The sequence below is a fragment of the Anabrus simplex genome, chromosome 13, assembly GCF_040414725.1.
Source record: "Anabrus simplex isolate iqAnaSimp1 chromosome 13, ASM4041472v1, whole genome shotgun sequence".
Classification (NCBI taxonomy): Eukaryota; Metazoa; Arthropoda; class Insecta; order Orthoptera; family Tettigoniidae; genus Anabrus; species Anabrus simplex.
In genome coordinates, this window is record NC_090277.1 from 88138537 (window position 1) to 88156470 (window position 17934).

At 38.7% G+C, this 17934-nt stretch overlaps 1 protein-coding gene across 1 annotated transcript in view; it reads left to right on the forward strand.

Moving 5' to 3' along the window:
* The window catches only part of LOC136885034 (mutS protein homolog 5-like), an 84809-nt gene that overhangs the window by 32277 nt on the left and 34598 nt on the right, over positions 1–17934 (forward strand). Inside the window, exons 8-13 of the mRNA XM_068230066.1 lie at positions 1094–1165; positions 4965–5094; positions 8418–8608; positions 13674–13719; positions 14004–14142; positions 16529–16745. Of these exons, the coding sequence (XP_068086167.1) occupies positions 1094–1165; positions 4965–5094; positions 8418–8608; positions 13674–13719; positions 14004–14142; positions 16529–16745 (795 nt within the window). The remainder of the gene's footprint in view (positions 1–1093; positions 1166–4964; positions 5095–8417; positions 8609–13673; positions 13720–14003; positions 14143–16528; positions 16746–17934) is intronic.

Consider the following 17934-nt stretch of genomic DNA (forward strand, 5'->3'; position numbering starts at 1 on the left):
AGCGATGCGCGCTACATGAGCCCTAGCATTGTCGTGCATGAGTACGAATTCAGGACCAACACCGTATGCAACAACCAACACATGCTGTAGCAGTATCTGGTCGATGTACCGCGCAGCGGTAAGATTACCACGGACGACGACAAGATCAGTACGGCCATCAATACTGATGACACCCCACACTATCATAGAACCTTGTCCGAATCGGCCGCCTTCCTGGACAATATTTGATCACCACGGCGTCTCCATATACGTTGACGTGCATCACGCTGTGTCGGGGGAAATCTGGACTCGTCTGTGAACAACACAGGTCCCTATTGGCAAAATGCCAGTTGACGTGGGTACGGGCAAACAGAAGGCGAGCTACGCGAAGTTGCTGCGTTAAACGGGTTACTCGGGGTGGTAAGGACACTTCTCTTAACCTGTTCCTTACTGTCTGGTCAGACACCGTGACTCCAGTGATTCTCCTGAGGTCTTGTTGCACTTCTCTGGCAGTTGCTGAACGACGCCGCAACGCACAGATGGTCAAATATCGGTCATCCTGTGGGGTTGCCATGCGTCCACGAGTTTGTCCAACCCTCCTCGTGAACTGGCCTGTCTCACTGTAGCGATTCCACAAGCGTTGAATAACTGATCGTGAGACATTGAGATCCACAGGAACACAACGAAAAGTCCATCCTTCGTGGATCAAAATGACACCCCTTGCGACTTGAACCTCGTTAAGATGTCTCATGGGATGTGCTGGTTGACGTACAACGTGCTCAGATGACCGCAGTAGTCTGTGTACCTCACAAGGACACACGGACGCACCGCTATTCACTTTGTTTCGAGTGGTCACCTGACAGTTTAATGCATGACTACACCTACAGATGGAGTATAACTTCGATTTGACATACCCTGAGTAGCTAAGGTCTCAAGGTATGCTGTACGACCATTGGAATCCCATCCACCAAACTAACGTTCAGATACCAGACGTTACAAAACATGTTCCCGTAATTTTTGAACTGTGTATATTTAAACCTACATGCTGCCAACGATGTGGAAAGTAAGCAATATGAGCTCTACCTTTTAAATACTCTTATCTGGTTTGTTTCAGACTATTTTCCACTGCGTGACCCTGGGAGAAATCTGCAGTCGAGTCTCATCCGAAGCGGAACTGTTCGAAAAGGTAAAATATATTTTTCTTATAATGCGTAAAAGAAGAATTTCCTTTTTCTGTCACATATCAAGATTAGCAGACACCAGGATATTGAAACAACTATTCGATTACTTTTTGAAGAATAAAATCAATAATAATTGGTTCAAAGAAGTTCAGGACGATTTGGAAGAATTGGGTATAACTCGGCAACAAATCAAAGACAGAAAAGAGAAGAGGATTTTGAAGAACAAAAGCATAAGTCTCAAACTAAAAGCAGTTGAACGGAAACAATATACTATATCGGACACACAAAGGGCTTCCAGGTCGGAGAGGATGAAAAAGTTCTGGGAGAAGAAGAAGAAGAAATTAACTCAAATGTATTGATTTCAGTGCTCCAATGTGGGCGTAAAATATGTAAATAAATAAATAATGCTGATTGTAATATCAGCAGCAGCGTGTTTCAGGAGAAATATTAAGTATGTCTGTAGGCAGTCGGATTGACTGTTTTCAGTACAGAAGGGCATCAGAGCATGTCCACAGTTTGTAATGTGTTTGTAATTGCATCTGTTTGTATGGTATGCATAAGAGTTATTTAATACACACAAATTGCTTATTGGCTTGTTTAATGATGCACAAACATATATCCCTTTGAACAAATTTTCATTTTTGTCTTTGAAGATGGATGAAATGCGAAGTCTGCAGAGGAGTAAACAAACAAGAGCGAATTCGCCACACGTATTACGATAGGTCATTATTAGAACCAGGATTTGTATGCAGTAATAGGTTAGAATGAAATCTTACTGAGGCGAGTAAACAAGTGTACTCCAACCGCACAACGGTCCTGCTATGAGATTTGCATCAACGTTAGGTGTACGGCCTATGAGAACCCCTAGAATTTATGCAGTTCTTTTAAATTCTTGAAACTAATACGGCTCTTTATGCCGTTCAAGTAATTCTTTCTTAGTCTTTCTCTCCTTTCCTTTTCCAGGACATTTCCTTCAGTTATCTTCATCAAAATTTGATTATGTCTCAGTATGAGGCCTACGAACTTAATTATCGTCTTTTACACTTCTTCTTTTCCTTCGGTTGCTTTAAGACTTGTGTATTGATTTTGTTTCTTGTCCAACATGCTTTGGTCATTTTCTTTCATGAAATTTATCAGACGATGATACGACATTGTGCAAGCAGGTGGTGAAAGACACTCGAATACGAACTGTAAGGAGAGAATGTAATTGCAAGAGAACACTTGTTCAATTTTGTAAAATAAGTAAAGATATGGCAGTAAAGACTGACATGTTAATAAGAAAAATTATATCAAAAAGAACATTCCATCAATTCACACTAAAGTATTTAGAAAAAACGGGTGAGCTGGCCGTGCGGTTAGGGGCGCGCAGCTGTGAGCTCGCATCCGGGAGATACGTATAAATGGGTTCGCACTCCACTGTCGGTAGCCCTGAAAATGGTTTCCCGTGGTTTCCCATTTTCACACCAGGCAAATGCTGGGGCTATACCTTAATTAAGACCGCGGCCGTTTCCTTCCCATTCCTAGACATTTCCTGTCCCATCGTCGCCATAAGACTTATTTGTGTCGGTGCGACGTAAAGCAAATAGCAAATATATATAAACATTCTCCAAGAATGTGACAGAAAGGTCGGACTTCATATCTCCTTCCAGAATACTGAATGTTTCTGTGCAAAACTAGACATCCATAGTCTCAATACAAAATACGGACAAATCAGAGTCCCTCACTTCAAATACCTGGGCGAAATCCTCGAACCAGCTGGACAAAAAAAGTAGCCCAAAACAACCGTGTCCAAAAACCCAGAAGAGCATATGGGAGAACAAGAGAAATCTACAACAAAAATGTATGTCTCTCCACCTTAATATTAAACAATACAATACTGTAATCAAACCTGAGGCTTTATAAGCAGGGGAAACCCTAACGCTTCATAAAAAGGGCAAGCTGCAAAATATCCTAAAAGAAGATTGAAAAATCATGAGAAAAATTTTAGGACCAAGACACACAGAACAGGGATACCGCCTACAAACCGGGAATTCTACAGAAAAATTATCTATATTGCGGCAGACCTCAGTAAAAGAAATATAAAATTTTATGGACATGTTAAGAGGCTTCCAGAAACCAGACTAACCCACCAAGTTCTTGAAAAAGTTGATAAACTGAAGAATTCCCTTGGATACAACAAACAAAAGCGGACATGAAGAACGCACAAATTCAACCTGAAGATATTTTGAATCGAAATACATATAGAAGGAAAATTGACAAGTGGTAAGTTACTCCAGAGGATGGAGTACCAAAAAGAGCAGGTACCAAGTGGACGGAAGAAAGGAAGAGGATCTTTAGTCAACAGATGAAAGCATCCTGGATCCTCCGCAAACGAAATCATAAATAAAGCTTCGTGTGTTCCGAAAGGGACCATTCACGCATAATAATAATAATAATAATAATAATAATAATAATAATAATAATAATAATAATAATAATAATAATAATAATAATAAACATTTATGTTTATTCGAAGACTAAATTGATGTCAGTATGTAAGAAATCCAAGAGAACTGAATGTGAGATTGGTGATATAAAGCTGGAACAGGTAGATCATTTCAAGTATTTAGGATGTGTGTTCTCCCAGGATGGTAATATAGTGAGTGAGATTGAATCAATGTGTAGTAAAGCTAATGCAGTGGGCTCACAGTTGTGATCAACAGTATTCTGTAAGGAGGAAGTCAGCTCCTGGACGAAACTATCTTTCCATCGGTCTTTTTTCAGACCAACTTTGCTTTATGGGAGTGAAATCTGGGTGGATTCAGGACATATTATTTATAACTTAGAAGAACAGACGTGAAAGCAGCGAGAATGATTGCTGGTACAAACAGGTGGGAACAATGGCAGGAGGGTACTCGGAACGAGGAGATAAAGACTGAGTTAGGAATGAACTCGATGGATGAAGCTGTACGCATAAACCGGCTTCGGTGGTGGGGGTCAGGTGAGGCGAATGGAGGAGGATAGGTTACCTAGGATAATAATGGATTCTGTTATGGAGGGCAAGAGACGAAGACCAAGACGACGATGGTTAGGCTCAGTTTCTAACGATTTAATAAGAGGTATAGAACTAAACGAGGCTACAGCACTAGTTGCAAATAGAGGATTGTGGCGTCGTTTAGTAAATTTACAAAGGCTTGCAGACTGAACGCTGAAAGGCATAACGGTCTATAATGATGATGTATTATTATTATTATTATTATTATTATTATTATTATTATTATTATTATTATTATTATTATTATTATTATTATTTGTAAACTATGCAAGGGTTCTTAATAAGCATCTAATGGGCTGCCTATCATACCGATAATTTTCCGTTGTGTCATTTTCGGTTGCTTCAATTCTTTTGGAACAGTATTCGCAGTTTTTCCATTATTATCTTTGTTTTAATCTAGCTCGGAAATTTAGTCTATTATGATGTTATTGCAAAACCGAAACATGCAATTTTAATTGAATTAAGTTGTTTCCTTTTCAAGTGTAATACTGTTACTATAATTATCTTGCCTTTTTGAAGTATTTTATAGATTTATTATTAAAAACTAGTTTCGGCAGACTGAAGGGTCTAACAATTACAAAATAGCTTAGTGTTACACTCTGTATAATTTCATTATTTTTTTTAGAAAAGTGTACACTCGAGGAAGTTACACAATGCGATGCCCTCATTCCGTGTTTGTGCAACTGTTCGTGTGTTTCTTTGAGCTGTTATTGTTGAACTAGTCCATCCTCCTGAAAGACCCTCTAATACGTAATGCTTTGTGGTTACAGATAGCAAGTTGTGTGACAGAGGAGCTGTACCAAGTAGCTCACTGCATTGATAACATCGTCGACTTCCCCGAGTCTGAGCGGCAGAATAAATTTGTGGTGAAACTGGGCGTGGACGAGGAACTAGATCGCAGTAAGTAGGCATGGTCATAGTAGTAACATCATCATCATCTTCATTTCTTCTTTTCAGCTTCCCGGTTTTGGTTGTGAATCAAGGACCTCCATCGCTGCCTGTCTCTCCACCATTCTTCTCCTTTTTTAAGTACATCTTCTGGTTTTCCTCCTCTCTTCTCTATGCACTCCCACACTGAATCTGTTCACCTCTTTCGGGGTCTTCCCCGTGGTCTCTTTCCTGTTAACTTCTCTGAAATAGCCTTTTTTTCCACTCTCTCTTCTCCCATTCTCATCATATGCCCTTAGCACTTTAGCTCTGTTGATTCTATCCTGTCTTGAAGTTTCAAGATTCCTGTCCTTTTCATTATCTTTTCATTTCTAATTCTATCCTTTCAGGTTTGCCCTCGATACCTCTTAGGAATTTCATCTCCTCTTGTTTTGTTGTAGTCCACGATCCAGCTGCATAGGTTAGTATAGGTTCATAATAAGTTGAATATAATCCTTTCTTACATTTCTTCGGGACATGTTTGTTCCACAAAATACCTCTTACACCCTGGTAGAAGCTGTTTGCTTGTATTTTTTTTTTTTTTTTTTTCAATTTCCTCGATAATTTTTCCATCTCCTGTGATCACACTTCCCAAGTACTTGACACTTTTAAACACTTCCAGAGTTTTACCATTCAGTTTTACCTTTCCTCTTCCTTCCCCTTGTTATCACTATTGTTTTACTTTTTCTCTGCTTACTTTCATCCCAATTTTTTCTACCTCTTGATTCCATACGTCTATTTAGTTTTGCACTTCCGTTTCATCCTCACCCCATATCACTATATCATCTGCAAACAGCATGGCGTTTGTTGCCTGTCTTCCGAATTTCTGTTTAATGTTGTTATGAATTTCATCCATGATTATGACGAATAGTATAGGGGATTGTACACTTCCCTGTCGGGGACCAGTTTCAACTTTAAACCATTTTGTTTTTCCTATACTAGTCTTCACCCTTAAATATATTATTTAATGTTTACAAGGAATCCCTGCAATGTTTACATGTTACTAGCTGTTGTGAACTCGTCTTTGACTGGTTAGTTTTTTTAATTGCACAAGTAATGCCATCTAGTGGAGACGAGTGACACCAGAAGAGACAGAGTCCACGTCGAAGTGCAATATTTATTTACGAGGGTTAGAACTTTAATAGCGGATACTATTTAATTATAACTGATAGAAAAGAGATACATATTAACAAGTTTTACTGTCCTTCAAGAGTAGTCACCAGCATTGTGTACAACCCGTTGCTATCGATGTGAAAGTCGTAGGATACATTTAGCAGCGCGTCTTGTGTTGATAGTTCGAATGGAGCAGTCGACTGCCTGACGAATCTGTGGAACAGTTCTGAAGCGAATGTCACGAAGTGATTCCTTCATCTTAGGAATCGATTCAAAGTCACAAGGGATTACGTCCGAGGACTACAGTGGATGGTACGGCTATTCCCAGCCCCATCGACCGAACAAATCACCCACAGTTTACGCCATTTGCGGTCGAGCGTTGTCGTGCAAAATGATTGGTTGGTTCTGAAGAAAGTGTCATCGCTTCCTTCTCAAAGCTGGTCACAGGTTGTGTTCCAAACATGAACAGTAATACTGCGCATTGACGGTCTGCTATGCGTTTGGATAACACCATCACAGTCATACACGAGAATAACCATAACTTTCACCTTGCTGGGTTCTGACGAACTTTCGGTCTTCGTGGTGACCAGTAACGAATGGCGTTTCAGCTGTGGCTCGTACGATTTGGTCCATATCTCATCCAGCGTAATGATACGGCGTAAGAAAGCACTCCAAGTGGTTGCACCCAGCGTCGTATCGTAACAATTTCTGCATTTCCATCGAATCACGTGGATCCCATCGTGATGCAATTTTTCTCACGCTCAGGATTTCCTTCAGAATGTGAAGCACAATCGCATGTGGTAATCTGGTGTCTCGGGCCACCTCACGAATCCTATGACTTCGATCAGTGTCCAGTAACGCGGCATGGGCATGCACTTCTCCACCGACACTAGGACGAGCTGGCCGATGCATGTCTGCAACATTTTGGCATCCCTCGTTGAAGGCTTTTTCCCACCATGCCACTGTTCTGTAAGGCAATGCAGATTCCCCGCAAGACCTTGATGAAACTGTCATGCTGTACGACCTCTGGCACATTCTATCTTTATCCAACTCTGTTGTTCCTGTTTCGAAAACATGGTGAAAACATTACCTTAGACTTAGAGCGTCAGCTAACACGAGGCTCTGTTCCTCAGGACAGTTCGCACGCGCGTGATGTGGAATGGGAGAGTCCATGTTCTCTGAGGTAAAGTACGTAGATGACTAACGTGTTCATTATTAGGTTCCGTTTCATGGCGTCTCTACAGCAGTGTTTTCACTATTACAGTTCCAAACTTCGTATATAAATATTGCACTTCTGTCCGTACTTACTGAACATCAATCTGACACTTCACTTTACGCGAGTAATTCGGCACCTCGCTACTTTGATCTTACAAACAAACAAACAAATAAATAAATAAATAAATAAATAAATAAATAAATAAATAAATAAATAAATAAATAAATAAATAAATAAATAAATAAATAAATAAATAAATAAATAAATAAATAAATAAATAAATAAATAAATAAATAAATAAATAAATAAATAAATAAATAAATAAATAAATAAATAAATAAATAAATAAATAAATAAATAAATAAATAAATAAATAAATAAATAAATAAATAAATAAATAAATAAATAAATAAATAAATAAATAAATAAATAAATAAATAAATAAATAAATAAATAAATAAATAAATAAATAAATAAATAAATAAATAAATAAATAAATAAATAAATAAATAAATAAATAAATAAATAAATAAATAAATAAATAAATAAATAAATAAATAAATAAATAAATAAATAAATAAATAAATAAATAAATAAATAAATAAATAAATAAATAAATAAATAAATAAATAAATAAATAAATAAATAAATAAATAAATAAATAAATAAATAAATAAATAAATAAATAAATAAATAAATAAATAAATAAATAAATAAATAAATAAATAAATAAATAAATAAATAAATAAATAAATAAATAAATAAATCTCGACAATAAAGCTCATTCAAGAGAACTTCCATATATATTAACCTCTTTAAAGGTCTACAAAGTCGATGTCAGTCATACTTTACACTCCCATTGCTAGGTTTACATCACATATTGCCTTCAGAAGTGATCTGCATTAGTGGCAGTGTTTCCTGTTGTTCTTATTTGGAAGTTACCTACTGATTTTGTCTCTTACAACAGAGAAACAGAAGTACGGAGGACTCCCGGCGATCTTATCCACTCTGGCACATCAGGAACTGGATTTGTTACCAGCCTACGTGAAGCAGTGCTCCGTGGTGTACATCCCGGAGATACGATACCTGTTAGCAGTACCTCTGTGGAAGGAGTGCGTCACTCCGGAAGATCTGGAGCTGCCTGGACTAGATTTTATGGTAAGGAAACATCTTAATTGCGGTAAGCACATTAACGATGTTGTAAAAAAAAGGTTTCAAATATCTTCACATTGTTATGAGAGTATTTAGGGGCAAGGTTGTAAAAGAGAGGGTATATAAGTCTCTGGTAAGAACACAATTAGAGTAAGGTTCCAGTGTATGGATTCCTCACCAGGATTACTTCATACAACAACTGGAAAAAATCCAAAGAAAAGCAGCACGATTTGTTTTGGGTGACAAATTTCGAAGTTCTTTGAAATTATTTAAGAAAAGGCTAGGCAAACAACTCATAGGTTTTCTGCTACCTGGGCGACAGCTCTAAATGCATGTGATTGATTTGATTTGATTTGATTTGATTTGATTTGATTTGATTTGATTTGATTTGATTTGATTTGATTTGATTTGATTTGATTTGATTTGATTTGATTTGATTTGATTTGATTTGATTTGATTTGATTTGATTTGATTTGATTTGATTTGATTTGATTTGATTTGATTTGATTTGATTTGATTTGATTTGATTTGATTTGATTTGATTTGATTTGATTTGATTTGATTTGATTTGATTTGATTTGATTTGATTTGATTTGATTTGATTTGATTTGATTTGATTTGATTTGATTTGATTTGATTTGATTTGATTTGATTTGATTTGATTTGATTTGATTTGATTTGATTTGATTTGATTTGATTTGATTTGATTTGATTTGATTTGATTTGATTTGATTTGATTTGATTTGATTTGATTTGATTTGATTTGATTTGATTTGATTTGATTTGATTTGATTTGATTTGATTTGATTTGATTTGATTTGATTTGATTTGATTTGATTTGATTTGATTTGATTTGATTTGATTTGATTTGATTTGATTTGACACATATTTTTAAACATCTCACTTTGTAGAATCACAGATTTTGACGTATGATATATCAAAATCATGGGATCATATCATCATCATCATCACCGAAATTGTACATCAGCAAGCCAGGTGTGGTAATGAAGAATCTTTGCTCCATAATCTTTTGTGTTACCACCTCTTTCCTTCCAATATCTTCTCCCATTTTTGTACTCTTCCTGGCCAGGTCTTTTTTATACCTGCTTCTTCCAGCTATCTGTAGGTCTGCGTTGCGGTCTTGTTTCTATGAATTTTTCTTTCAATGTAATCCTTGGGAGTTTTTATTGATTCTATTCTCCTAATGAGGCCAAACCATTTCAGCCGTGATTCTTCCAGAATATCAAGAATGGTTCCTCAGCTGTCAATGGTCACCATCATCTTCTGGAACAGAGCTGCCCAAGATTCGGCCCGCCCGTAAATTGGGTTAAGCACCACTGTTCTAAAATATCAAACACACACTGTTGTATACCTAGTCCCTAGTTGAGGGTGGACTGATTTGTTTCTGATTCTGCCCCCTATGATCGCCAGTTGTCTCTAACAGTCAGCGTTGTAGCTTACATTTCGTAAAATGAGTAGCAAGTATTCTTATAAAGTGACACTTTTTTCTTTTTGAGGAAAGCTTTTGTTCCATTATAGTTGGGGAACAGAACTGTAAAAGGCTGCAGCTGCTTATCTCATACGTATTCATGTTGTAGTCAACAAAACACTTCAGAATGGAGCGGTGCCGAATCCGGGGGTGCAACACCCCCCACCACCACCACCACCCGAACACAAACAGGGAGAAGAAAGATAAAAAAAAAGGTATAGTAACAGAAGTAAAAGAAATAATGAAAAAAACAAAAAGGAGGAATCTTAATTTTTCGTCTTAGTTCTTAACCTTACCAGTACCAAAGTATTTTTGCCCGTGCATTACCAACGGTAGGGCTGAGGAGCACTCTAAGAAATTTTATTTACTTTATTCTGAATCATCGGCCGAGAAGATTCGTCGTGCTCACCACACGACACCTTGTAATATGCAGGCCTTTGGACTCTGCAGCCGTCGCTTGATAGGCCATGGACCTTCGGGGCTGTTGCACCATGGGGTTTGGTTTTTAAAAATTCTCAATCACAAATGAATTACATGGATATTTTATTTTATTAACTAGATCTGCTTTATCCAAAACTTCATTAAGGTTAACCGATTTTTAGAGGTAGTTGCTAAAGATCGCTTTAACTATCCCCGTTTTTACATGTACATCAGAACGTTCTTTTTCCGCCTTGAGAAGATTAAAAACTTACCTGTGGAGTACCGTGACGCAAGAGAAATAGAACGACAACGCAGTCATGCATGTCATGTCCATAATCAAGAAATAAAATCTAAACTGAACCTTAGAACTGTGGCGGACATTTTCATCAAACGATCGACTGTTCGTGAGAAAACTCTTTGTCAGAGGGAATGAAACATATTACATTTTGTACTGAAGACTTAAGACAGACTTTCAGTTTCTCTTTTATTATTATACTAAGAATAAGCGCCAGGTATGAGGCAATTTACCTTTTAACTCAGTTTGATATGATTCTGAAAGAAAAGAAGACTACCGGTATTATGTTTTTTATCTTAATATTTTATTGACACAATTTGTATATCCAGCCTTTTAATTCACATATACAGTAGTTAAAATGTAATATCTCCTACTTTGTATTGAGTAAAACACACCTTTTTCGTGGATTTAAGTGGAATTTTTGTACTCGTACATTATTGTGGAAAAAGCGCCTAATAAAGCAAAGGGATACTTTATTTTTTCCAACAAGTATTGCTTATTCAATAACACCGACAATGGCATTTTCATGAGTATTACATTTCGACATTTTGTGGGGCCTTTTTCTTCTCGACCATACTTTAGATCACCCCCACTAATTTTCAAAACCCGACGCCCCTGACTTCAGATGTGTTTGAGGTGTTCCACCATTTCAGTTTCATGCTGTCCAAGTCTTAGTTTAACTACTTTGCTTCCTCTGTTTATCACCAACCACGCTATTTTGATTTGGTCTTGTCGAATTTCTCTTTCCCTTAAATTCAGTCGTTGTGCCTCATTCTCTCTCTCACTCCACATTTTTTTCGCTCTACAAAAGTATCTTGACGACTTCATTCGTAATGCTTATGAGGAGTAGTGGGAACAAACAGCTTCCCTGTTGCACTGCACTTCTCGTCTCATACCATCCACAGCTAATTGCTCGTACTTCGACACAACTCTCAGTGTCCTGGGATAATTGTTTTGTTCGTGCCACAATATCTTCTGTCACTTCCTGGTTAATAAATGCATCCCAGTCTTAATGGCGAGGGAGGTGATCATATGCCTTCTCTATGTCAAGAAAGGCTACTGTTGCATGCTCATTCCTCTCCCAACTTTTACCATACAGTATCCTGATAGCAAGGATGAGGTTAACAGTGGATCGATAAGATTTAAATCCATGTTGTTCCTCTTCTAGATGTGCTTCTTGCAGCATAGTTGCATGGATGATATGATCACACTGCTTTGCAACGTGAAATATCTAATGGAATTGTGTCTGAAACTTCTCTGGTTTGACAGAGAAGTCTTCATATCATGATACAGTTCAGGAATATCTGACGAAATATATGAAAACAGAGAAACAGAACTAATAGTGTGTTTTGCACATCAATGGAATCGAATCCCTTGGTGAAATGAACATTGATAAGTATCACATGATCTCCAATCCATGTTAGTCTATCTCTGCTTAGTTTATCCTTCATGATAGAGTTATTCTCCTGAGGAATTCGCTTCACATGATCCCATCACCAGAAGTGTTTCTTACCAACAACTCCATCCAGCAAATCTGCTCCTTATTTAGTCTCCATGCTCTCATTTCTAGTACCCTCTTGGCATTATTCCCACCAATTTTCACCAGAAAAATGTAAATCTGTACGTAGTACAGTCATTAAATTCGTGCACTGGCCACCACAGGATAGAGCTGTGACAGCTCCTTGCTAGTCCCAGCAGAAGGTAGTTGTGTACATACAGTGTAAGCGGAACTGCAGTCTCCGTTATGAAGTGGCGGGATTTGAGAATGTCCTAGTTTGATCAATGGGAAAATTTCAAATTCTGCCAAAAATCAGGCAAATACGCTAGCGAAACTTTTGAGATGATGAAGGCGAAGTTGGCCGTATCGCCAAAACGGTGAAGAGTCGCGAAGAGTCACGTCAAAAGACTAGGTGGTGCTTGAACTGTAGGTGCCAGTCCAGAAACTGTTCGACAATAGTGCGCAATTGTATGTTGAGTTGCCTGCGTTGTAGACGCCAGTCCAAGAACAGATAGACAGTAGTACGCAATTGTATGCTGTGTTGCCTACAATGTAGGCGTCATTCCAAGGAGAGATCGACAGTAGTACGCAATTGTACGCTGAGTTGCCTACAATATAGGCGCCAGTCCAAGAACAGATCGACAGAAGTACACAACTGTACGCTATGTTGCCTACAATGTAGGTGTCATTCCAAGAACAGATCGACAGTAGTACGCAATTGTACGCTTTGTTGCCTACATTGTAGGTGTCATTCTAAGAACAGATCGACAGTAGTACGCAATTGTACGCTGTGTTGCCTACAATGTAGGCGTCATTCCAAGAACATATCGACAGCAGTACGCAATTGTACGCTGTGTTGCCTACATTGTAGGCGTTATTCCAAGACCAGATCGACAGTAGTACGCAATTGTATGCTGTGTTGCCTACACTGTAGGCGCCAGTCCAAGAATTATTGACTGTAATAGTATACATAACTGATATCACTTTAGTCACAGGAATACTCATTTCCACATTGTACTCTATGCCGCATCAGTTCCTCCGGGATTCAAAACGACTACGAGTTAATGCATGTGTCAACGCTAACAGAGGGCAGTTTGAACATTTTGTAAGAAAGCGTTTCATGTGATATGCTGATACGTTGTGTACTGTGTGTTTCCCATGATTAATGTACTGTATGGATTTGTATAAAATGAGTTCTAACATGGAAATAGATCGTTTCTGAACCCATGTTAATATATTTTCATCGTCTATGTGTGATGAATGTGTCGTGGAAGTTTGAACGTACATTATTGTTACACTCTGTATATACATATTCCACGATAAAAATTATGATGTGATGAGTACAAGTTAGGGGTATTTTTTATTACAGTTCAAAGTTGGCGACGTCGTCCACTACAAGAGCGCTAGATGTCGAGGTAAGGAACACATGTTTCCTTTTTACTTAATATCAGACTGTATTCTCAGATCTGGCATAGTTGTCTCAAAAGCTTATACAATATTGACCTTTCTTTGTGATATCTCCAGCCATCTCTTTATTCCTAATAAGTAAGATATTATTAAGCGTTAATTTAACATATGCATGTGCTCGTAATTTGAATGTACCCTAATGTCGGTATTTCGTAAAGTAGCCTTTCAACCATAGTAATACGTAAATATTGCCATTCTCATAACTTGCGTCTCTCGATTGTCTTTCTTACAGAATTGGACACAGTTTTAGGAGATTGCCTGTTGTCAATATCTGAGCACGAATCTCGTATCATGGTGAAACTCGTTCAGTTCATACAGCAGCATCTCCTACAGATACAGCATCTCATTAACCTGTGCGCTGAACTTGACTGGTAAGTAACAAACGAGAGATTAAAGGCTAGTGTGCAATCTAGTATTACACAGTCGAGTAACAGTATTATGATCACAGCCATGGACATCAGCTATACGCGTTGGCGGCGGCTCAATAAGGTGCATTGAAAATAGAACACAGAGAATTGGAATAGGTGAAGCTTTATCTGATCCTGTAATCATTAAGAAGGGAATTCCTCAAAGCAGTATTATTGAACCTTTATATCTTCTTATATACTGTATACCAGGTGAATCGCAAGCGCCGTACTTTTTACTTATAAATGTCACGCATGCACAAATGATGAATGTAATGTGTACCAACTGATTTTCACAGGGGCACTACTGTCAGCAGGTAGGTTACGTTAGAATATGAAGAGATAACAAGAACTAGTGTACAGCAGCACTACATTTACTGTCTGCATATCGGCAATGGCTGGTTTGTCCAGCAATGACGTATACACTGTCATCATTTTAACCTATGGAGAATCTGGTGAGAATGCAGCCGAAGCACCAAACAGACGTCTGCCTTCTACGTACGTGTTAGTTTTTATTTCATACAAACAATTCTTTTATCGAGTGAAATGTCTACACGTGTATAAATAAATAAATTATTAAATTTTCTTTTCTGCACTTTGGTGTATTTATAAATGCACCCTGTTATGGAACGTGTGCAGTAAAATGACTGCTACTTGTTTCACAACATCCACAATACAGCACGTTGCAGCTCTTCTTCAAAAACAAGTGATTAGGCATCCCATGCATCACTAGTGCATGCGGTACAGTTGTAAGTAGAAAGTACGGCGCTTGCGAGCCGCCTGGTATAAATGATATGAGTAAGAACTGGAATCAGAGATAAGGCTTTTTGCGGATGATGTTACTCTGTATCATCATCATCATCATCATCATCATCATCATTGTCTCTTCACTGCAACCATTCTCCTCTCAATCCTGTTGTACTCTTCACTTCCTTGTAGTCTTTACCTCCCATCAAGTATGTCTTCCTTGGTCTCCCTTTTCCTTTCTTTCGCAGTATTTTTCCTGCAAAGACATTTACTAGGAAATCATTATGTCTCAGGATATGACCTACAAATTTTAACTTCCTTCTTTCCGTATAATTTATCAGTCTCCGTTGCTGGACTCAAAAACAAGTACGAATCAAGATTTTCGAAAGAAATTCAATGAGCAATGGAGTTATTCTGTGCAGAGTAATAAATAGAAAACAAGATTGTGAGCAACTGCAAAAAGAGACCTCGACAATGTTGTGAGATGAACAGCAGGCAATGCTATGATGACAAACGGGATTAAGTCAGCTTGTGAGTTTCACTAACAGGAAAAGTCCTCTCAGTTTTAATTGCTGCGTTGATGGGCTGATAGTTCCTTATGGGGATCATTATAAGTTCCTAGGTGTTAATATAAGGAAAGATTTTCATTGTGGTAATTACATAAACAAGGTTACCGATGTCTTCTCACGGTTATGAGGGTATTTAGGGGTTGTAGTAAGGATGTAAAGGAAAGGGCATATAGGTCTCTGGCAAGACCCCAACTAGAGTATGCTCATCAAACAATGAAACCATCACTACTGGTCTGCATTTAGGGCAGTCGCCCAGGTGGCAGATGGGACTCTCACCAGGATTACTTGATTCGAGAACTGAAAACAATCCAAAATAATAGCAGCTCAGTTTGTTCCAGGTGATTTCCGAAAAATAATAGCGTTACAAAAATGTTGGAATGTTTGGGGTGAGAAGACTTGGGAGAAAGTAGACGAGCTGCTCGACTAAGTGGTATGTTCCGAGCTGTCAGTGGGGAGATAGCGCGGAATGACATTTTTCTTTGCCAGTTGCTTTACGTCGCACCGACACAGATAGGTCTTATGGTGACGATGGGCAGGAAAAGGCTTGAAGCGGGAGGGAAGTGTCCGTGGACTTAATTAAGGTACGTCCCCAGCATTTGCTAGGTGTGAAAATGGGAAATTACGGAAAACCATCTTCTGGGCTGCCGACAGTGGGGTTCGAACTCACTATCTCCAGAATACTGGATACTGGCCGCACTTAAGCGACTGCAGCTATCAAGCTCGGTCGCGGAATGACATTAGTTGATGAATAAGTCTGAGTGGTGTTTTTAAAAGTTGGTTAAGATCATAATATGAAGATAAAGTTGGAATTCAAGTGGAGAGACTGGAGCAAAAATTCGTTAGGAGTTAGGGATTGGAATAATTTACCAATGGAGATGTTCAATGATTTTTTCAAATTTTCATGCCATCTCACAATTTTGTCGGGATCTTGTTTTGCATTTTCAGTTCATAGTCTCCCTAAGTGTATAAGTTTATCTGGGATGTTTATTATTATTAATATTTATCAGTAAATAATTTGTCAACTGTTTTGAACGCAGTCTGATCGCGTTTGGTCTGGTGGCTCGGGAGAACAATTACGTCCGGCCAGTGCTGAGCGAGGATCGTGTCCTGGAGATCATTGAGGGACGACATCCTCTCCAGGAGTTGGTGGCCCAGGACTTCGTGCCCAATGACACGTACTCTAACGACGAACACGGGTACATGAAAATCTTGACCGGTCCCAACGCCAGCGGCAAGAGTGTCTACCTCAAACAGGTGAGTGTACATTATCTTAATCATAGGCATTCACTCATTCAATATTCATATGCGTAGCGATGGTTCAATTCTACGAACTCGAGGGTCCTGAAAAGGACCACACACCACATCTCCTTCTAGTTCGCTCTTTGACCGAGAGGTCGTTTCCGACAGTTCGGTCTCATCTTACCACTGTTGCTTTCTTAGCACCACCCGGGAGACACGTGTAGGGCAGTGTGGTTGTTAAACCTACGGACGTGAAGCAACATACAACGAACAAAATCAAGGAAACCACCACGGCGAACAGCAACAGATCTTGAAAGAACCTCTTTTCATGTTAATCCCAGTGGGATCAGTCTTCAGTAGTCAACAAACATCTAGTTGAGAATCCTTCTAAACGTGTACAAGGCGAGAGTGGAGAATCATAAATCGGATAAGAAATGGGGTGGGACTAGCTCTGCAAATTGTGATTGTGGTGCCCCTTCTCAGTCAATCCACCACATTGTTGCTGATTGCCCAGTTCGAGCTTTCAAAGGAAGCTAATGGACATTTACGACACTTCGGATGAATCAGTTGATTGGACTTGTTACTACGCACATTAATCCTGAATATATATACGAGGGTCGAGTCGTAAGTCATGGCAACTATTTTTTTCTCGCGAACAGGAGACAACACGGAAAATATAGGGCACGTACTTATGCATAGTGGCTGAAGACAAATTCTGACTTCAGGAGATTCTCGTAGGAAAGTGACAGAACACAGGCCATTGGTAAATGTTGTTTTATTATGGTACAGACAGCAAATACACAAGACTACGTACAAAGGACAGGTCTCCACTGGTTATAGACCTTCGAAATAATCACCCAAGGTTTATATTGTGCGTTGCCAGCGGTACATCTTTGTCCATGAACGGCCTAGGCCTGGGCGAGGCAAATACTCGAACGCCTCCACCCACCGCGCCAATGTTCTATAGGGCATGGCATGCACACCTAATGCTTCCCGCAGCTCTGCATGGCATTGGCGTGAATTTCTGCCACGGAGAACCGCTGTTTTAATATTACGGTCGTTGCTCTTGCTTGTTGACTTCCATTTTGTGACGCTCTCACTCACACACTGAACTTGGGGGCATGCTTAGACCCACACTGTTGTTTACATACACCATCTAGTAGCATCATACGCAGGTACATACCGTACGTTTCCAAATGCATAT